This window comes from Mya arenaria, chromosome 2, assembly GCF_026914265.1.
Source record: "Mya arenaria isolate MELC-2E11 chromosome 2, ASM2691426v1".
NCBI lineage: Eukaryota > Metazoa > Mollusca > Bivalvia > Myida > Myidae > Mya > Mya arenaria.
Window position 1 is genome coordinate 52785734 of NC_069123.1, and position 16359 is coordinate 52802092.

Genomic DNA, 16359 nt, shown 5'->3' on the forward strand with positions numbered 1-16359 from the left:
GGTAATTTGATGTATATCTGTTTTATTTTGTCATTGGTATTCTAACAATTAGTTTTTTTCACAATAATTCTTCACTCTTCAACATTTGAAGTTTGGTCTGTTCCCATGCTTTGTACTTGTAGTGTGTGCACAGATGATAACTCAATGCTGAGTCAATGCTGATTTGGTTTTCATGCACCTTCAGGTACTTTACCCATCAAGAATGTTTAGTGCTGTAAAGGAAAAAAGTTGTACTTTAAAGCCTTTCTAACTAATTAGTATAGATAATTATACTGCCATACATAAACAAAATAAAATATAAACAGTTTAATATTTCTCAACATTATTTTGAAAAAACAACAACAAGCTGATACATACATGTATATATATAAAGAAAATTATTAAATTTATCAATAAAATTCATCATCATCATCATCATCATCATCATCATCATCATCATCATCATCATCATCACCACCACCACCACCACCACCACCACCACCACCACCACCACCACCACCACTTTACCACCATCACCACCACCACCACCACCACTTGATTATTGAATACAGTAGGTTTATAAAAACAAAAACCAAGTCAAATATGTTTTATATGAAATACTCACATCATCTCGATCAGATGCGACTGCCTTGTGGATGGACGTGGCTGTCAAATCCGCTCTCAAGGATCCAACATAGTATTTAATGCAGGCTGGAATTCTTCATAACCCAGTGCTGTTGACTAAGTAATATTCAGAGATTTTCCTGCCTGGAAGAAATTAGACTTCTGATTATCAACCAGCAGAAACTACCACCGTAAAATACAAATGCACAAGTATTATACATTCTGCACTAAAATCTGTTTTAGCTAAGAGTAAGGGTTGGTAGGCACAAATGTGTAGTTGTTGTGCAAATGGTTGATAATGATTCACAACAGTATGGGGTTTTAACGAGACCTACACCAATCCAATGGATGTCAATAGTGTCCTAGGAGATGCGGCTTCAAGCCCCAAACCACATACAACTTTTTTCACAGGTTAATTTTGAAAATATGCATTTTGTAAACAAATAACAGGTATGTACATGTATTGTGGTATGTTAGAAATAGGTCACGTACCAAAACACATCATTTTACAACAAAATTTTAAGTCTAATATTTTTCTTAGATAAAACAATCAATTAAAATATTACATACTCATAGTATATCTTAAACATAAGTTATGTGCATAAGTACATATAAAAATATGTTACATGTACATAAGTACATGTAAAATATGAACATGCTGTCTAAACATTTAGCTAATAAAAATGATTTAAGAATTCCAAAGATAAATTAAAAAACAAACGTTTTTGAACACAAACGTACAAAACTGCTCAAGGATACTTACATTCAGAGCTCTTTGATACGAATATCCCAGTTCCATGCCGATTGTTGACAGTTCGTTTTTTCGAGAGAAAATCTTCTCTTACGCGTATATTTCACTTATAATCCATGTTTAACTGTAATGACTCAAATTGTTAGATGTATCGTAATCAACTGTCAGCGTGTACTTTTAGTGTTTATTTATTTTAAACGTATATTCATGAGAAAAACCTCACAATGTTTCCAAATCCTACGATGTAGAAATTCCATTATTGACCTAAGAATAGCCGGGAAATACCTTCTGTTTCTAAAAATAGCAACATCCGGTACAGGCCGAATACGCCCGATGTTCGTCGCGATCTGTTACGGCGAGTGGCGATATATGTCGATGTTACCCGATGTTTCCCGAGTTGTATTACATGGCTAATACCTTAAATGCAAACAAAAGCTGTCACAGGAGTGACGAATACCCCCAAATGCCGCCTGGACACAGGAATGGCAAACCATTCCTTTGAAAAAAGGCCATAACTCCAAGGTTACTGCACACTGCATCTTCTTGTTCGGAAACTGTTTTTCTATTTTCTTAACAGTGCACAAAAACCTTTACTCCACTGGCCCCATTTTCAATCACAAGCATTGTCTTCACAGAGGCTGCCTATACAGCAAGTTTCATCACAATATCTCATGCCCAATTAAAGTTATGAAGCAGAAACCATTTTTCTATTTTTAGTAACAGTGACCTTGACCTTGGCCCCACCAGCCCCAATATCGAACTTGACCTGTATCTTCTGATGTTACACCTGTGTACCAAAAATTTTTCAAATCTGTCAAGCCTTTCATGAGTTATCGTTCGGAAACCATTTATCTATTTTTAGTAACAGTGACCTTGACCCCACCAGCCCCAATATCGAACTTGACCTGTATCTTCTGATGTTACACCTGTGTACCAAAAATTTTCCAAATCTATCAAGCCTTTCATGAGTTATCGTCCGGAAACCGTTTTTCTATTTTTAGTAACAGTGACCTTGACCTTGCCCCAACAGCCCCAATATCGAACTTGACCTGTATCTTCTGATGTTACACCTGTGTACCAAATTTTTTTCAAATCTGTCAAGCCTTTCATGAGTTATCGTCCGGAAACCGTTTTTCTATTTTTAGTAAGAGTGACCTTGACCTTGGCCCCACCAGCCCCAATATCGAACTTGACCTGTATCTTCTGATGTTACACCTGTGTACCAAAAAATTTTCCAATCTGTCAAGCCTTTCATAAGTTATCGTCTGGAAACCGTTTTTCTATTTTTAGTAACAGTGACCTTGACCCCACCAGCCCCAATATCGAACTTGACCTGTATCTTCTGATGTTACACCTGTGTACCAAAATTTTTCCAAATCTGTCAAGCCTTTCATGAGTTATTGTCCGGAAAACGTTTTTCTATTTTAAGTAACAGTGACCTTGACCTTGGCCCCACCAGCCCCAATATCGAACTTGACCTGTATCTTCTGATGTTACACCTGTGTACCAAATATTTTTCAAATCTGTCAAGCCTTTCATGAGTTATCGTCCGGAAACCGTTTTTCTATTTTTAGTAACAGTGACCTTGACCTTGGCCCCACCAGCCCCAATATCGAACTTGACCTATATCTTCTGATGTTACACCTGTGTACCAATTTTTTTTTAAATCTGTCTAGCCTTTCATGAGTTATCGTCCGGAAACCATAAAAACCGACCGACCGACAAGCTCACTAACTTGATCTGTATCTTCTGATGTTACACCTGTGTACCAAAAATTGTTCAAATCCGTCTAGCCTTTCATGAGTTATCGTGTGGAAACCGTTTTTCTTTTTTTAGTAACAGTGACCTTGACCTTGGCCCCACCAGCCCCAATATCGAACTTGACCTGTATCTTCTGATGAACAACCTGTGTACCAAAAAATTTTCAAATCTGTCAAGCCTTTCATGAGTTATCGTCTGGAAACCGTTTTTCTATTTTTAGTAACAGTGACCTTGACCTTGGCCCAACCAGCCCCAATATCGAACTTGGCCTGTATCTTCTGATGTTACACCTGTGTACCAAATATTTTTCAAATCTGTCTAGCATTTCATGAGTTATCGTCCGGAAACCATGAAAACCGACAGACCGACCAACCGACCGACCGACAAGCTCACTCCTATATACCCCCTCAAACTTCATTTGTGGGGGTATAACTGGAGTTATCTAACTTGGTTAATTTAGTAGGTTGGATGGTTGACTACCATTGTATCAAGTATCAATGCAATACCTCAAGTAGTTGCTGAGATTATTAACCTATGTGTGCTTACACGCAAAACCTTAACCAGAATTTCTAAGTTGAATAATAAAGGGCAATTATTTGCATTAAATGCAAACTAGAGTTATCTAACTTGGTTAATTTAGTAGGTTGGATGGTTGAGTACCATTGTATCAATTATCAATGCAATACCTCAAGCAGTTGCTGAGATATTAACCTATGTGTGCTTACACGCAAAACCTTAACCAGAATTTCTAAGTCGAATAATAAAGGGCAATTATTTGCATTAAATGCAAACTAGAGTTATCTAACTTGGTTAATTTAGTAGGTTGGATGGTTGAGTACCATTGTATCAAGTATCAATGCAATACCTCAAGTAGTTGCTGAGATATTAACCTATGTGCGCTTACAGGCAAAACCTTAACCAGAATTTCTAAGTCGAATAATAAAGGCCTATTTTTTGCATTATATTCAAATAATTGTTATCTAACTCAATAATTTAGTATGTAAGTTAGTTGGGAATACATATCCAAAGTTTCAATGCAATAACTGATGTATTTATTGAGATAATGACTTGAAGGTGCTTACATGCAAAACCTTAACCAAGGTGTGACGCCAACGCCGACGCCAGGGTGAGTAGTATAGCTCTCCTTATTCTTCGAATAGTCGAGCTAAAAATGCTGCACCCAGATTATGGTTGTTGTGCACTGCACTTTTTCTTTATGAGATCTAACTGTATATAAAGTTTGAAGTAAATACCTAAAGTGCTTTTCAATTTATGCTCTGGACAAAAAATAAGTACGAAAATAAACAAAGCACCATAAAGAAAAGATACTGCACCCAGCGTTATGGTTACTGTGCACTGCATTTCTCTCAATGAAACCTATCTGTATACAAAGTTTAAAGTCAATACCTTAAACTCTTCTCAATTTATGCTCCAAGACCATACACCATTTTCTGGTGGAGGAGGTAATAAAATAAGCATAAAAATAATTAAACAGCAAAAACTCAATAATACCATACACAAAATAATGTTTCTTTTCTCCTCAACACAGTCAGTATGTGTACGAAGTTTGAAGCCAATACCTCAAAAACATATGGAGTAATGGAGCAAAGTTAACTTGTTCCAATGTACCTGGACATACGGATGGATGAAAGAACATGACAAGGTGATTTTTAAATAGCCCACACCACTGGGGAATAAGTATTTAACCGGATTGTGCAAATGAAATTTATTTGTTAAACATTTCAGGGATAATACATTTCACATTTGTTCAATGTTGTTTTTAATCAACTGTATCATTTTGTTTTCTTTGCAAATACATTTTAAACACAAAAAATAATGGACCTTGAAACAATGTTATGCCATGAAGAAGGTTATATTGTTTTATGTATGGGCCCAAAATATGCATTTTGTTAAAGATCTAACCAGTCTGAAACAGCAACAGAATCGCCTTTTTTCTATCCATTATCTTGCCAGAATATTTTTGCATGCCCTCGATTAAACACAGATTTGATGCAATACTTATATGCAAACCAGACTATCAAAATAAAACTTGCCCTTCTAAGTTAAAAGAGGAATGTGAAAATATCGTAAGATAGGAAACGTTGCCAGCGTACCTGTGCACTTGAGGGTGGCATAGGGGGTAGTTTCATAAGCTCCTGTTGATGCTTCTGAAGGGCAATAGTGGCTGCAGGGATCACAGGCTGCCTCACAGCCACAGCTTTTTTCCGACTCCCACCTTGAACCTTTTGTAACTCCTGGATCTCATTCTGAAATTTTATCAACAACTGCTATTATGCACAATCCTGAGATGTTCATATTGAGACTCATCATTTTGACAAGGTAAATTTGTTTATCAGTTTTCCAAAATGGATTTTTCATGTGGAGAATTTAGATGCTACATGTATTTCTATTGACTACCTTGTATTTCTATTGACTATTGGCAACAACAAATAAAGACAACATCCTGGAGGCAGAATGTACCTGTATATCGACCTGCATATTCTGCTCGTTCAGGTGGCGTTTTCGCTGAATCTCCCTCTTCAGAGCCTCCTTGTGTTTGTAGAGAATCTGCTGGCTCTTGGTCGCAGCAAGGCGTTTCTGTTTCTCCTCTGCGGACTCCGCCTTACGCTGTAACTTCTGTTCTCGCTTCTCTTCGCGCTCTATTTTGTCCAGGATAGACTTCAATGCCTGACTGCATACTGAAGTCCTGCCAGTGCAAATGTACACAGTCTATAACAGTTGCATGTTATATGAAACTTGAAGAATGTTTTTGTCATCAGAAAATGTTTTTCAAAAGTACTTTTAATTCAAGCAGATTTGTCCTCCATGTTATAACAGGGGATAATAATAGGCATCTTCCCTTCTGAAAATGAGCTTCAGATTATGCAGTTATCCCTAACGTTTGAAGATACTACCGCAAGTTTCATTTAAATATTTAATTATTATTCAAAACAGAATATAAGGATACATTCCTCAAAGCTGGAGCTGAAAAATTATGCTGAAGTGACCTGATATTCAGAAAACCAGCCATTGGCAGTTTGCACTTCAGAAAGTGTAACAAGGGGATACTGTAAATGACTGGGTATTAGACACACTTTTTCCCCTCATATTTCGATGTAAAAAAAAGCCTGTGTCTAATAACCAGTATATTTCAGGCCAAGAGTTTGTTTAGATTTATGTAGAAAGGGGTGTTACTCGCGTCAAATTGATCGAGTATATACAGGTTAAAACGGCAGTTGAAGATCAGGATACGGTATATCGTAAGATGTTTGTAATTAAAAAAAAAGGTTTTGCGATTAAAATTATTAAATATTATTTTGAATATAACAATAATTAAACATATAATAATTTAATATAATATAAAAAAGCAAAGTTGGGCACTGTCAAAATATTTTTTGTTAGTTGTACGATAAGGTGTGAAAAACTCGCACTGCCTTTAGACCTGTTTAACATACCAATACTACAAACTGATGCGATAATGGTCTTGTTTTTTCACACTTTTCCACTTTCTTTATTCTTTTCTGTAGGTGTTGACATTTTGAGAACAAACCAGTACAATATAAGGTTTTTGCATTACTTAACTTTTCATTCTCGACAGGTTTAATATCGTTTAAGATATACTGTCAGAAAGAAATCTTACAAAGTGTCATAAATGGTACTTTTCAGTGCCATCCAGAAACAAATTGTCACACTCAGTACTTTTCAGTGCCTATCCTAACATAAAACGAATAAAAATGAAACATATTTTGCATTATCATTGTATGGTTTTAAAGATAACCATCCCCATTTTCATGAATTTTTTTTTTTTCGTCACTGTCAACAAACATGTAGGACGAAATTGTCAGCCGATTTTTACATTTTTGCTATGCGTTCTTTAACACAAAACATAGATTAAAAGTTTTTTCCTCAGATTTTTCACGGATTTTTTTGCCTGCATCTTATACCCCCTTTCGTCTTATACCCAGTCATTTACGGTAGTTGCCCGTCCCTACATACCTGGCATGTTCTTCCTTCTGTTCTTGTGTGAGCGGGGCCTTCTGTTTGGCCAGTGCCCCCATATCTGGTGAGGTGGCAACCACAGTGGTAGGGGCGGGCTCAGGCCTACTAGGTGGGGGCAAAGAAATTGCAGTAGCTGTGGGCATGATGCTTTTTAGATCCGGAGCCTTCTGTTGGACCATATGTTTCTGCATGGCAAGCAGCTTGGCTTGGATCTCTGGTGTCTGGTTTTGTAGCAGAGCTTGCCGCACCACTGCAGGGAAATAGAGATTTGTTTGCTATAGTAAAATGTAAAAGTATTTTCATGCTAAACTCGAAGAAGACTCAGGAAACTCGAGTGTTACCATGACTTCACTGCCCTTGAGACTTAAAACAGCAGTTTACAAAGTTATTTATTTGTCTTATCTTTGAAGCAGAATTTTTCTCAGCTTGTTATAACCTAGTTATTACTGACCTTCCTGCACAACCTGTGGGGTGACAGCATATTTCTGGCCGGTGGGGTTCGGAGCCACTGCAGGAGATTTGGGTCCAGTCCCCTGTACTGTGGGAGTGGAGCCAGCAGTTTGGGACTTTACTGTAGTCTGCACAACACCAGCCTTCCCTTCAGCTCCCACACCAACCTGCAAACATGGACATGGTTGTACACTAGGAAATTGGATGTAAGTCCAGGAAAGAAATACTGCCTACAACTACGGTCAACACTAAATATTTCCAAGGGATCCTAAAATCAAGCATCCTTTCCTACAGAAAGTCAGGAGTACCTTTGAAAAGATGTCATTTTGTTTTGTTTTCTTCTTAATGGGTTAGTTTGGTTTGAGCCTGCTTGACAAAAATTACAACTGTCATATAGTATAAAGTCTCTCAAATTAGTCAGATAAATATGTCAAGTGTACATTTTGTATAATAAAACACATTAAAAAATCACACAGCCCATGTAGCCCTAATCATATAGATAAAATGCTATGAGTACAAAACAGGTGTATGAAACACAATGAATACACCACAGAGGTTCAATGCTTGCATCTTTTGACAATTTTATAAATATTTTAAATGATGGAAGTTAAAATCTTGTGAATGCAGATACCGTCCAAATTATAAAGATGTATTAATAATGAATGGAAAGAATGCAAATCAACTACAATTTTTTTGAAACTGGTGATATTTGGGTGTGCCACTTACATGATCAGTGCAAAATTGCTAACTTATTTCTTTTAAATAATCAAATTTGTGTATGCTTTTTTTATTTCAAATAGTAGCATATACAATACTGTATCAGACGTATGTATAATTATGGTATTGAGCATATACCTGTTTTACAAATTGGTGCTGGAAGGAAGCCCCGGTCTGTGTTGTCACAGTGGGCTGGTTTGTCGAGCTGGGCTGAGAGGTATCCACCTGCTTCAGCTTTAACTGCTGCTGCTGCTGGAGGGCAGCTAGCTGCTGAGGTGTCACTGTGATTGTCTGACCAGGGGTTCCGGACAACTACAACACACAGGGGTGGGGAGTTTGTAATCAACAAAACACTTCAATGCACTGAATAGGGCTTTGAGATCCTCAAAATCAAAGTAGTAAAATCTATGGAAGATGTACAGATTGGAATAACATCTGTCTTTGAAATTCACATAAAATCTAGTGATTGGTCAATATTTCATTTCGTGAAAAGGAATAGCTACAATATCCTTAATTACAATGTGTTAAAGTTAAATATCAGACCTGGAGTATCTGTCCACCAGGCAGTTTGATCTGCTGTGTCTGAGGTTGCTGTGTTGGAGTCTGGCCCTGCTGGGCAGCTGCTGCCTGGAGGGTGGCCTGCTGCTGGGCAAGGATGGCCTGCTGCTGCTGCAACTGCTGCTGCTTCAGCTGCACACTGACTGCTGACTGGGGCTGCTGCTGCTGGCCCTGCACCACTATTTGTGGAGTTATGTGTCTGATGATCTTGGGCCCCTGTGGAGTGTTGGCCAGGGCCATTATGGAGCCCCCTGAAGTTCCCACCTTCTGTATTACCTGACCAGCTGTCCCCTTCACCGGGGAGATGATTCTGGCAATGCCACCACCAGCTGAGGTCATTATGGACACTGTGCCTGCTGAAACAGTGCTGGACTGTGGAGTGCTGACAAGCATGGCCTGTGCCCCACCTTGAGAACCCAGAACAATCTTGGTAGGAGTGGTACCAGCACTAGCCCCCAGACTGACTGGGATACCGGCGCTGTTCACAACCACTGTCTGAGGCTGGATGGTTGGCTGGGAGGCCTGTATCTGTATGGCTGCCCGCTGTGGGGTGGCGGGCTGAGAGGATGCAAGTTGGACCATACCTCCTTGCTGCTGCAGCTGCTTCTGTGCCACAGTGCTGATCAGCTGCAGGCGACCATCTGGCAGCTTGATCACCTGCTGGCCTGTTAATGCCAAATATAACAATAATACAATAGTATTGTATTACAATGCTTTTCTACTCTGTAATGCAATATACTGCATCTCGGTGAGCAGACATTCATGTAGATTTGTTAGTCAAAATGTTGTGGTGACGTTTTAAAAGAAAATGATTTTTTTAATGGAAATCCTGGAAAATATTAAAATGCTTCCAAATTTTTTAAATGAAAGAAACAATTCAAAAGAGTTTACACTTTAAATATTTTGTTTCTTCATATTAACCATAATATATAAAGCAAGGTGGACCTGTGCACACTTACCAGGCATAAGGCCTTTGACCTGAAGCTGTCCATTGGGTCCCTGAATGATCTGGACATTCTGCACGTTGCTGGGCGTGCTCGTTCTCACTGTGGTAGGAGTGGCAGCTAAAATAAGTGAGTGATAAGCGTTCAGATGGAGAAGGGTAACCCTTTGTGCACTTTTCATGTCTAAGGGCTGTTAGCAAAAAGCAAAAACTATAGTGAATTTTTGAGCGTTTTTTGCCCAATGACATACCCCACTAAATAACCTTGATTTTCCGAGGAAAACCTGATTTATTAACCATTTATTGTAAAAATAAATGAACCACACCCTCACACATTGAAAACTATAATATAATGTACTCATTTTTGAAGAGTTTTCATTGTTAAAATATTGTGAATGCTTGACTACCTCTGACAACCGTCTGTCCAGCCAGGCCTGTGCCTCCTGTGTTCAGCTTGATAGCAGTAAGAGGCTGGCCTCCTCCCATTGTGACCACTGTACCCTGGGCAGGTTTTGGTGCCAGCTGTATGGTCTGACTGCCTGCAGGCCGCAGTGCAATGGTCCCCGGACTGCCTGGTATCTGCACCTTCACCATGGGACGAACACCCGTCAAACCAGAACTGACAACAGATCCTCCAACTGAAAATTCAGGATAACACAAGTTTAATCTACATTTTAAAGACTATTGCTAACAGTGCAAAAAGATTATTCCAGATTGTTTCTCTATTTTATTCTCCTTTAGAATTGTTAGATTCAGAAGTAAAACATAACAACCATATAAAAAAAGATCAGAACTTTTCAACATTGGCTGGATATATATATCATTTAAAGAATATAGAAGATGAGTGTTTGTTTCAGTGTAAGATCGTTATATATTTCACAACGTGTATCGAAAATCTATATGTTAATAGAACACTGAAAAAACATATTCTTTTTTATTGTATGTCTAAAAGGGATATTAAATGACAGTTAATGGTTGTTTTTTAAAAGCCCAATGCAAACATAGCATCATTTCGGAAACTAAGTCATTGAATTTGTGTCCCAGCATTTGTGCCTCCTTTATGAATGCTTATGTTTAATTTGGAATTGAGAGCATGATAAACTTTCAATACTTTGAAAAAATATTAAAATCTTATTTCTTCAGTGAATGATAATATTAAAATAAATAATAAAACTTAACAATCTGTGCAGAACTTGATCAAAAATGATTAATTTACAAAAGTCTTACTGGTTGTGATGGCCTTGGGTTGGACATGCTGTATTTTTTTTACAAGGCCGCCTGGTGAAAGGATGGTGGTCATGCCGCCCGCTGTCTTTAGCACAGTGGAGCCTGGTGTCAGCGAGGTCAGGGTCTTAAACACAGCTTGGGAACCTGTCACTTTGTGTAGGAAGAAAAAACAACTATTAAGTTGATACATATGAAGAGTTTCAGCTTACTTTCTTAAAGCAGCTGAAAAACTGACTGTTGCACTATACAAGCAAATTGGCATCAGGTAAAAAAAAATCACAATACTTATGTAGTGAAAATTTGCAGGAGTATTACTGTAACATTCATAAACCAAATATCAGATGGACTGCACATTGAATGTTTACAATTTTGTAAACTGCATCAGTCTACATATGTTAACCTGTTGCAGTGGTAGTGTATGTCGTCTGTGCCTCTAACAGTCGTTTCTGCTGCATGGCAGCCCTCTGCTGCTTCAGCTGCTCCTCCAACTGCTGTTTGATCTGGGTGGCGTTCTGTGCCGCCTGCTGGGTGTTCAGCTTCTCCTGCTGGGCTGCACGTTGCTTCTCAACCCTGCAAATAACCAAACATTGTCACTGAAATTGAAAACCTCCTACCTCGATATGATAGCAGTAATAGATTACAGGTAAATGAAATGTCACCGCTCTGCATTCCAGTTCAAGTTCATCCATTGAAAAAATGAAATGAGAGTGGAGAAAATAAGTATCAATGAGCAATGTGTTCCCTGTAGAGTGAGGACTTTTGTTTTATAAATACAATTTCATTAAGGAATTTACACTTTGGATACTCATTAATGATTGTTGTACTTTCAATGTACATGCAACAAACACTGAATGTGTTGTGACTTACTTCTCCCCAAACAATTTGATCTCCCAGAGCTCTAGTCGTTCTTCAGGAACCCAGGTCTCAGTTACGCTAGGCTCCGTCAGCTTTGGAGATTCTGCCCTCTTTCTCTCACGAAGACCACTTCTTATTGGAGTGTACTTCTCTGTAACAGGTAATATAGAGTGTGATGGATTTAATTTATTTATGATTCTGTGACAGCAAAATATCCATAATATTCTAACATAAATTTTAAAAAAGTAAAGAAAGAACTGATCAATAAGATTTAAAATATGAAAGTAGCAGACACAGGTATCTGTTGACAAAAGAACCTTATTTCAATTTAGTATCTTTTTTGTTAAACACTTTTACCTTTCGGTTGTTCAGGCACACCCAGTGGTACGATGATTTTCCTGACCTGGAACTCGGAACGTAGGCCGTATGGGGCAATATCTCTTCTCTTGAGGAGCTCAGTGGTGGTGATCTCAGTCTCTGTAGAGCTGGTGTTGGTGCCCCCTGCAGGAGGTTTTGTCTGCATATCATCCCAACGTACAGATGCCCAGAACACTCTCAGGTGAAGCCCTGCTGCTGCCAATGACTTGATGGTGTTAAGACGGTACTTGAACGATGTCTTAAAAAGTGGTCTTGGACAAGGATAAAGCCAGTCTACATTGTTCATTTTACAGTCATATTTGAAACCATGAACTTCAATTTTTCCTGCCTTTCTTGACAATTTTTTTGCTTCCCATTTTTCTAACACAAATAAGTTCCTAAAACCTGATGGTGTAAGAAATTTCTGAACTACTGGTAAGCTTGTCTTTTTCTGAGCTTTCTTTTTCACACCTGCCTTTGCCAACTTTAATAATTGCACTTTGTCCTTTGTTGTTCTGACCTTAGGTATTTTAGATTTAATATCATCCACAGTCATCTTGTCAAGGGCCTGTCTTATGTAAGCTTGTGCTTGAGAATATGTCAGGTTCTGACCGGTCTTTTGGGCAATTAGTTGAGCAAGATTGCCTGGTATGGAAATCATTGTCTTTCCTTTTGGTGAACCTACAGCAGATTTCACTGACACACCTGTCTTAGAAGCAGGCTTGGCTGTTTCATCTTTATTAAAAGGCACATGAATCACTTTAGCTGCACTTGCTCCACTAATATTCGCATTATTGGCATTGAGATTTTCAGCTGCAGACTTGCTGCCACCCTCATCTTTGTCCCCTAGAATGTCAACTTCTTCATCTTCCGTCCCACTTTTGTTTGCTGAAGCTTCCTTCTTTCCTTCATCAGTTTTGTCTTCATCATCCTCGTCCACTTCCATCTGCACATCACCTGCATCATCCACATCCAGCTCTTCATCATCATCTTCTTCATCATTCTCAAACCTACACTGGACACTATAGCACTGGCCTCCTATAACATCCCCAGCCTGGCACAGAGGTGAGTAACAACCATATTTCACTGGCTTTACCTTTGTAGGCTCTTTCTTTTCCACAACTGCAGGTCTAGAGAGAGATATAATATTCTTCTCTGGAGATGAACATACTTCCTTCTGTTCTTGTTTTGCTGCCTCTAGTTTGAGTTTCCATTGCAGCTGCTGCAGTATGCTGTCTCTCTGTCTCTTCTCTATTTCCTCAAGTCTAAGTCTCCTTTCCAGCAGATTGTCTAGTTTAGCATAAGGCTTTGTAACTTTTGGATAATAAGTGTGCTCTTCTATGGCTTTGCTAACATCAATGAGATCAACATCACACTTTTTAGTCAATAGAGAATAGGTTTTTAAGTTAGCCTTAGAAAAGTTTCCCTGAGCAACTCTGACTGGTTTTGTTACTTTCTTAGGAGACAAACTCTCCACATCCACATTCCCAGTCTGTACACTTTTCACTTCATTCTCAATGTCCTTTTCAGTTTTTGGCACTTCCTTAGTTATATCAACATCCATTGGTTCTTCTTTTACATCTACATTGCCATCTCCTTTTTCATCTTTAACTTCCCCAGAACTGTCTTGTTTAGTGTCTGTTTTTTCATCTTCCTCTGTCTTAATCTCCTCACTTTTGACCTCCACCTCAGCCACTTCTGTTTTCACCTCCACCTCTTCAGCCACATCAGTATCCATCATGATCACCTCATCCTTGCTCTCAGACTGTTCCGTCACTTCTTGTTTTGTGTCAATTTCAACCTTGGGCTTTTTGTCATTCTCATCTACTTCCATCTTGACGCCTTTCTCATCTGCAAAACACAGTTTGAATATATGACAAATTTTAGGGCATAACAATTATGAACTAAAGGAGTAATTTTTTTGGCCTGAATTTCAGGGTAAGCAAAATGACAAAAAAAATTTTTTTTATCTGTGGACAAATAGAAATTACCATAAAATACTGGTAATTTACAGAAAATACACGAAAATAATACTATTGAGCAAACAAAGATGACCAGGATAGCCCTATATCGCTCACCTGATTGAAAAAACGGTTCAAAAGTAATTGATCGACAACATACTGGATGCCAACTACCCCTATTAAACTATAATACATCTTGTTTTTTAAACAGGCTTTTAAAAACATGAAAAATATGAGTCTGTTTAATTAGTTTTGAAGGGCCATAACTCTTACAGCATATTGTTAATGTGAATAAGTTAATGAAGTTTGATGATGATATATTCAATGATTGTAAAGCAATAAAATAATTATATTAAAATTATATTAAAACAAATAATATATATATATATCTGGAAAATTAAACATATAAAGATGTTTAATTTTCCATGTAGACAAAAAGTGATAAGTAGCCCTGCTCCGTAGCCGCCATGTTTTTTACGTATCAACAAATGGGAGGAATTGGATACAGGGTTTCCTAGGAATATTTCTGTGAATTATGTTAAAATCTGGCCTGCAGCTTCTGAGAAGAAGATATATCAAGTTTTTCTTTGGGTTGCCTTAGCAACCAAAGTTTTGCATGGAAGCACTTTTATTGAAGGAATCTCGAAGACGACCACTCAAAGAACATTCCTGTGAGGGATGGTTGAAATTGTTCCAGTGGTTGAGGAGGGGAGAAGGTGTTTGAAGAAAAATGGTGACGATGGGCGGACAACAGACAATCACCCTATCACAATCACCTCTATGACCATGCATGAATATATGTATGTTAATGTACAAAGTATTTCATTCAGCATCTTCATGATGACTTGAAATGCAACTGCTTACCCATCTCCTTAGATCCTATGAGTCTGTCCTGTCTAGCTTGGAGTTTCCTGGCAGCTGCTCGTAGGCCAACTGTATCCTGGGGGGTGGTGTTAGTGCGATGGGATGATCGGACCCACGCCCACCCCTGTCCGCCAGTTACCCGGTACTCCTCACCTCGTTGCTTCCACACCTGCACATCACAAACACACAAATTCCACTGAGCACCCTCTGATGACTAGCTACCACAAGCAGGAGCCATCACTTGTCAAAGTTTCTTTCCAGTCAATAAAGGGCATTACTTGATAATTATTACAGGTATGTTTTGGGCTTTGCTAGGCATGAATGTATTATTACTGGTCACATGTTAGCTAGGATAATATTTTTTGAGATGTGGCAAACATTACAGTTCATTGAACTATTCTTTTATCAAATAAGTAAGGGGCAATATGTGACAATTATCAAAGACAAACTAATTGGCCATTCTACACATTTGGGAATTTTCACATACTGTGTCAAGAGTATTATGTGTATGTTTTTGCTTGCCAAAGCCTGTAGTTACCTGGTGTTTGAGGCCAAGAGTGTACTTGATCCAGACAAGTGGTCGCCCAAGCTCATCATCGGCCAGTTTCTTCTGCTCCCTCTCTTTTTTCTTCATCTCCTCACGGTCAGCAGACGATATCTTCCGCAGCTTGATGTGACCTGAAGAGAATCGATTTTTATATGAAAACATTTTTCATAAGCTTTGAAATACAATGCAGTCTGACCCATTTCTAATGTTGAAAATTTAATTAAGTCATACATAATTTCTTATTTACATTCCATAAAATTCCCAACATTTTGGTGAAATAACTTTTCCTCAAGCTGTCAAGAAGATGGCCTGTGAAATAAACTACAGATTGCATTTTTGGAAGATTGCTTGTCTTCATCATTGTGTTGTTAAAGGTGAAAAACAATCAATGAGGGACATAAAATTTGGACTGTTGATGATCAAACATTGGGGTCATATACTGGTCATGATCAAACTGCATACACCAAGTATAAAGTTTCTGGGTCTAAGTATGAAGTTCCTGGGTCATCTGAAGGACACTGTAACCATGACCTAATGACCTCAAAATCAATAAGGGTCACCTACTAATTAAAACCAAATAGCAAACCAAGTATGGAAGTTTCTGGGTGCAAGCATTCTATAGTATACAGTCAAAACCATTTCTTTTTAACCTCATGGTCACTGCAACCTTGACCTTTGACCTGGCATAGCCAATCAAATGTACCTTGATGAAAGTTCTTTTTTTATTCCACAAGAAACCATTTTTTCACCTCAAGGTCACATTTAC

General features: G+C 38.3%; 1 protein-coding gene across 2 annotated transcripts in view; it reads right to left on the minus strand.

Moving 5' to 3' along the window:
- Positions 1–16359, minus strand: part of LOC128205699 (nucleosome-remodeling factor subunit NURF301-like) — a 39708-nt gene that overhangs the window by 14783 nt on the left and 8566 nt on the right. The window contains exons 9-22 of one of the 2 annotated variants that reach the window (XM_052907593.1): positions 15585–15724; positions 15047–15215; positions 12222–14072; positions 11877–12015; positions 11410–11579; positions 11010–11159; positions 10190–10420; positions 9799–9903; positions 8825–9504; positions 8420–8593; positions 7566–7731; positions 7112–7364; positions 5609–5822; positions 5230–5382 (exon numbers count right to left, since the gene is read on the minus strand). In XM_052907593.1, coding sequence (XP_052763553.1) covers positions 5230–5382; positions 5609–5822; positions 7112–7364; positions 7566–7731; positions 8420–8593; positions 8825–9504; positions 9799–9903; positions 10190–10420; positions 11010–11159; positions 11410–11579; positions 11877–12015; positions 12222–14072; positions 15047–15215; positions 15585–15724 — 4595 coding nt within the window. Of the gene's footprint in view, positions 1–5229; positions 5383–5596; positions 5823–7111; positions 7365–7565; positions 7732–8419; positions 8594–8824; positions 9505–9798; positions 9904–10189; positions 10421–11009; positions 11160–11409; positions 11580–11876; positions 12016–12221; positions 14073–15046; positions 15216–15584; positions 15725–16359 lie in introns of both variants that reach the window. The other variant, XM_052907582.1, reaches the window with a different exon arrangement.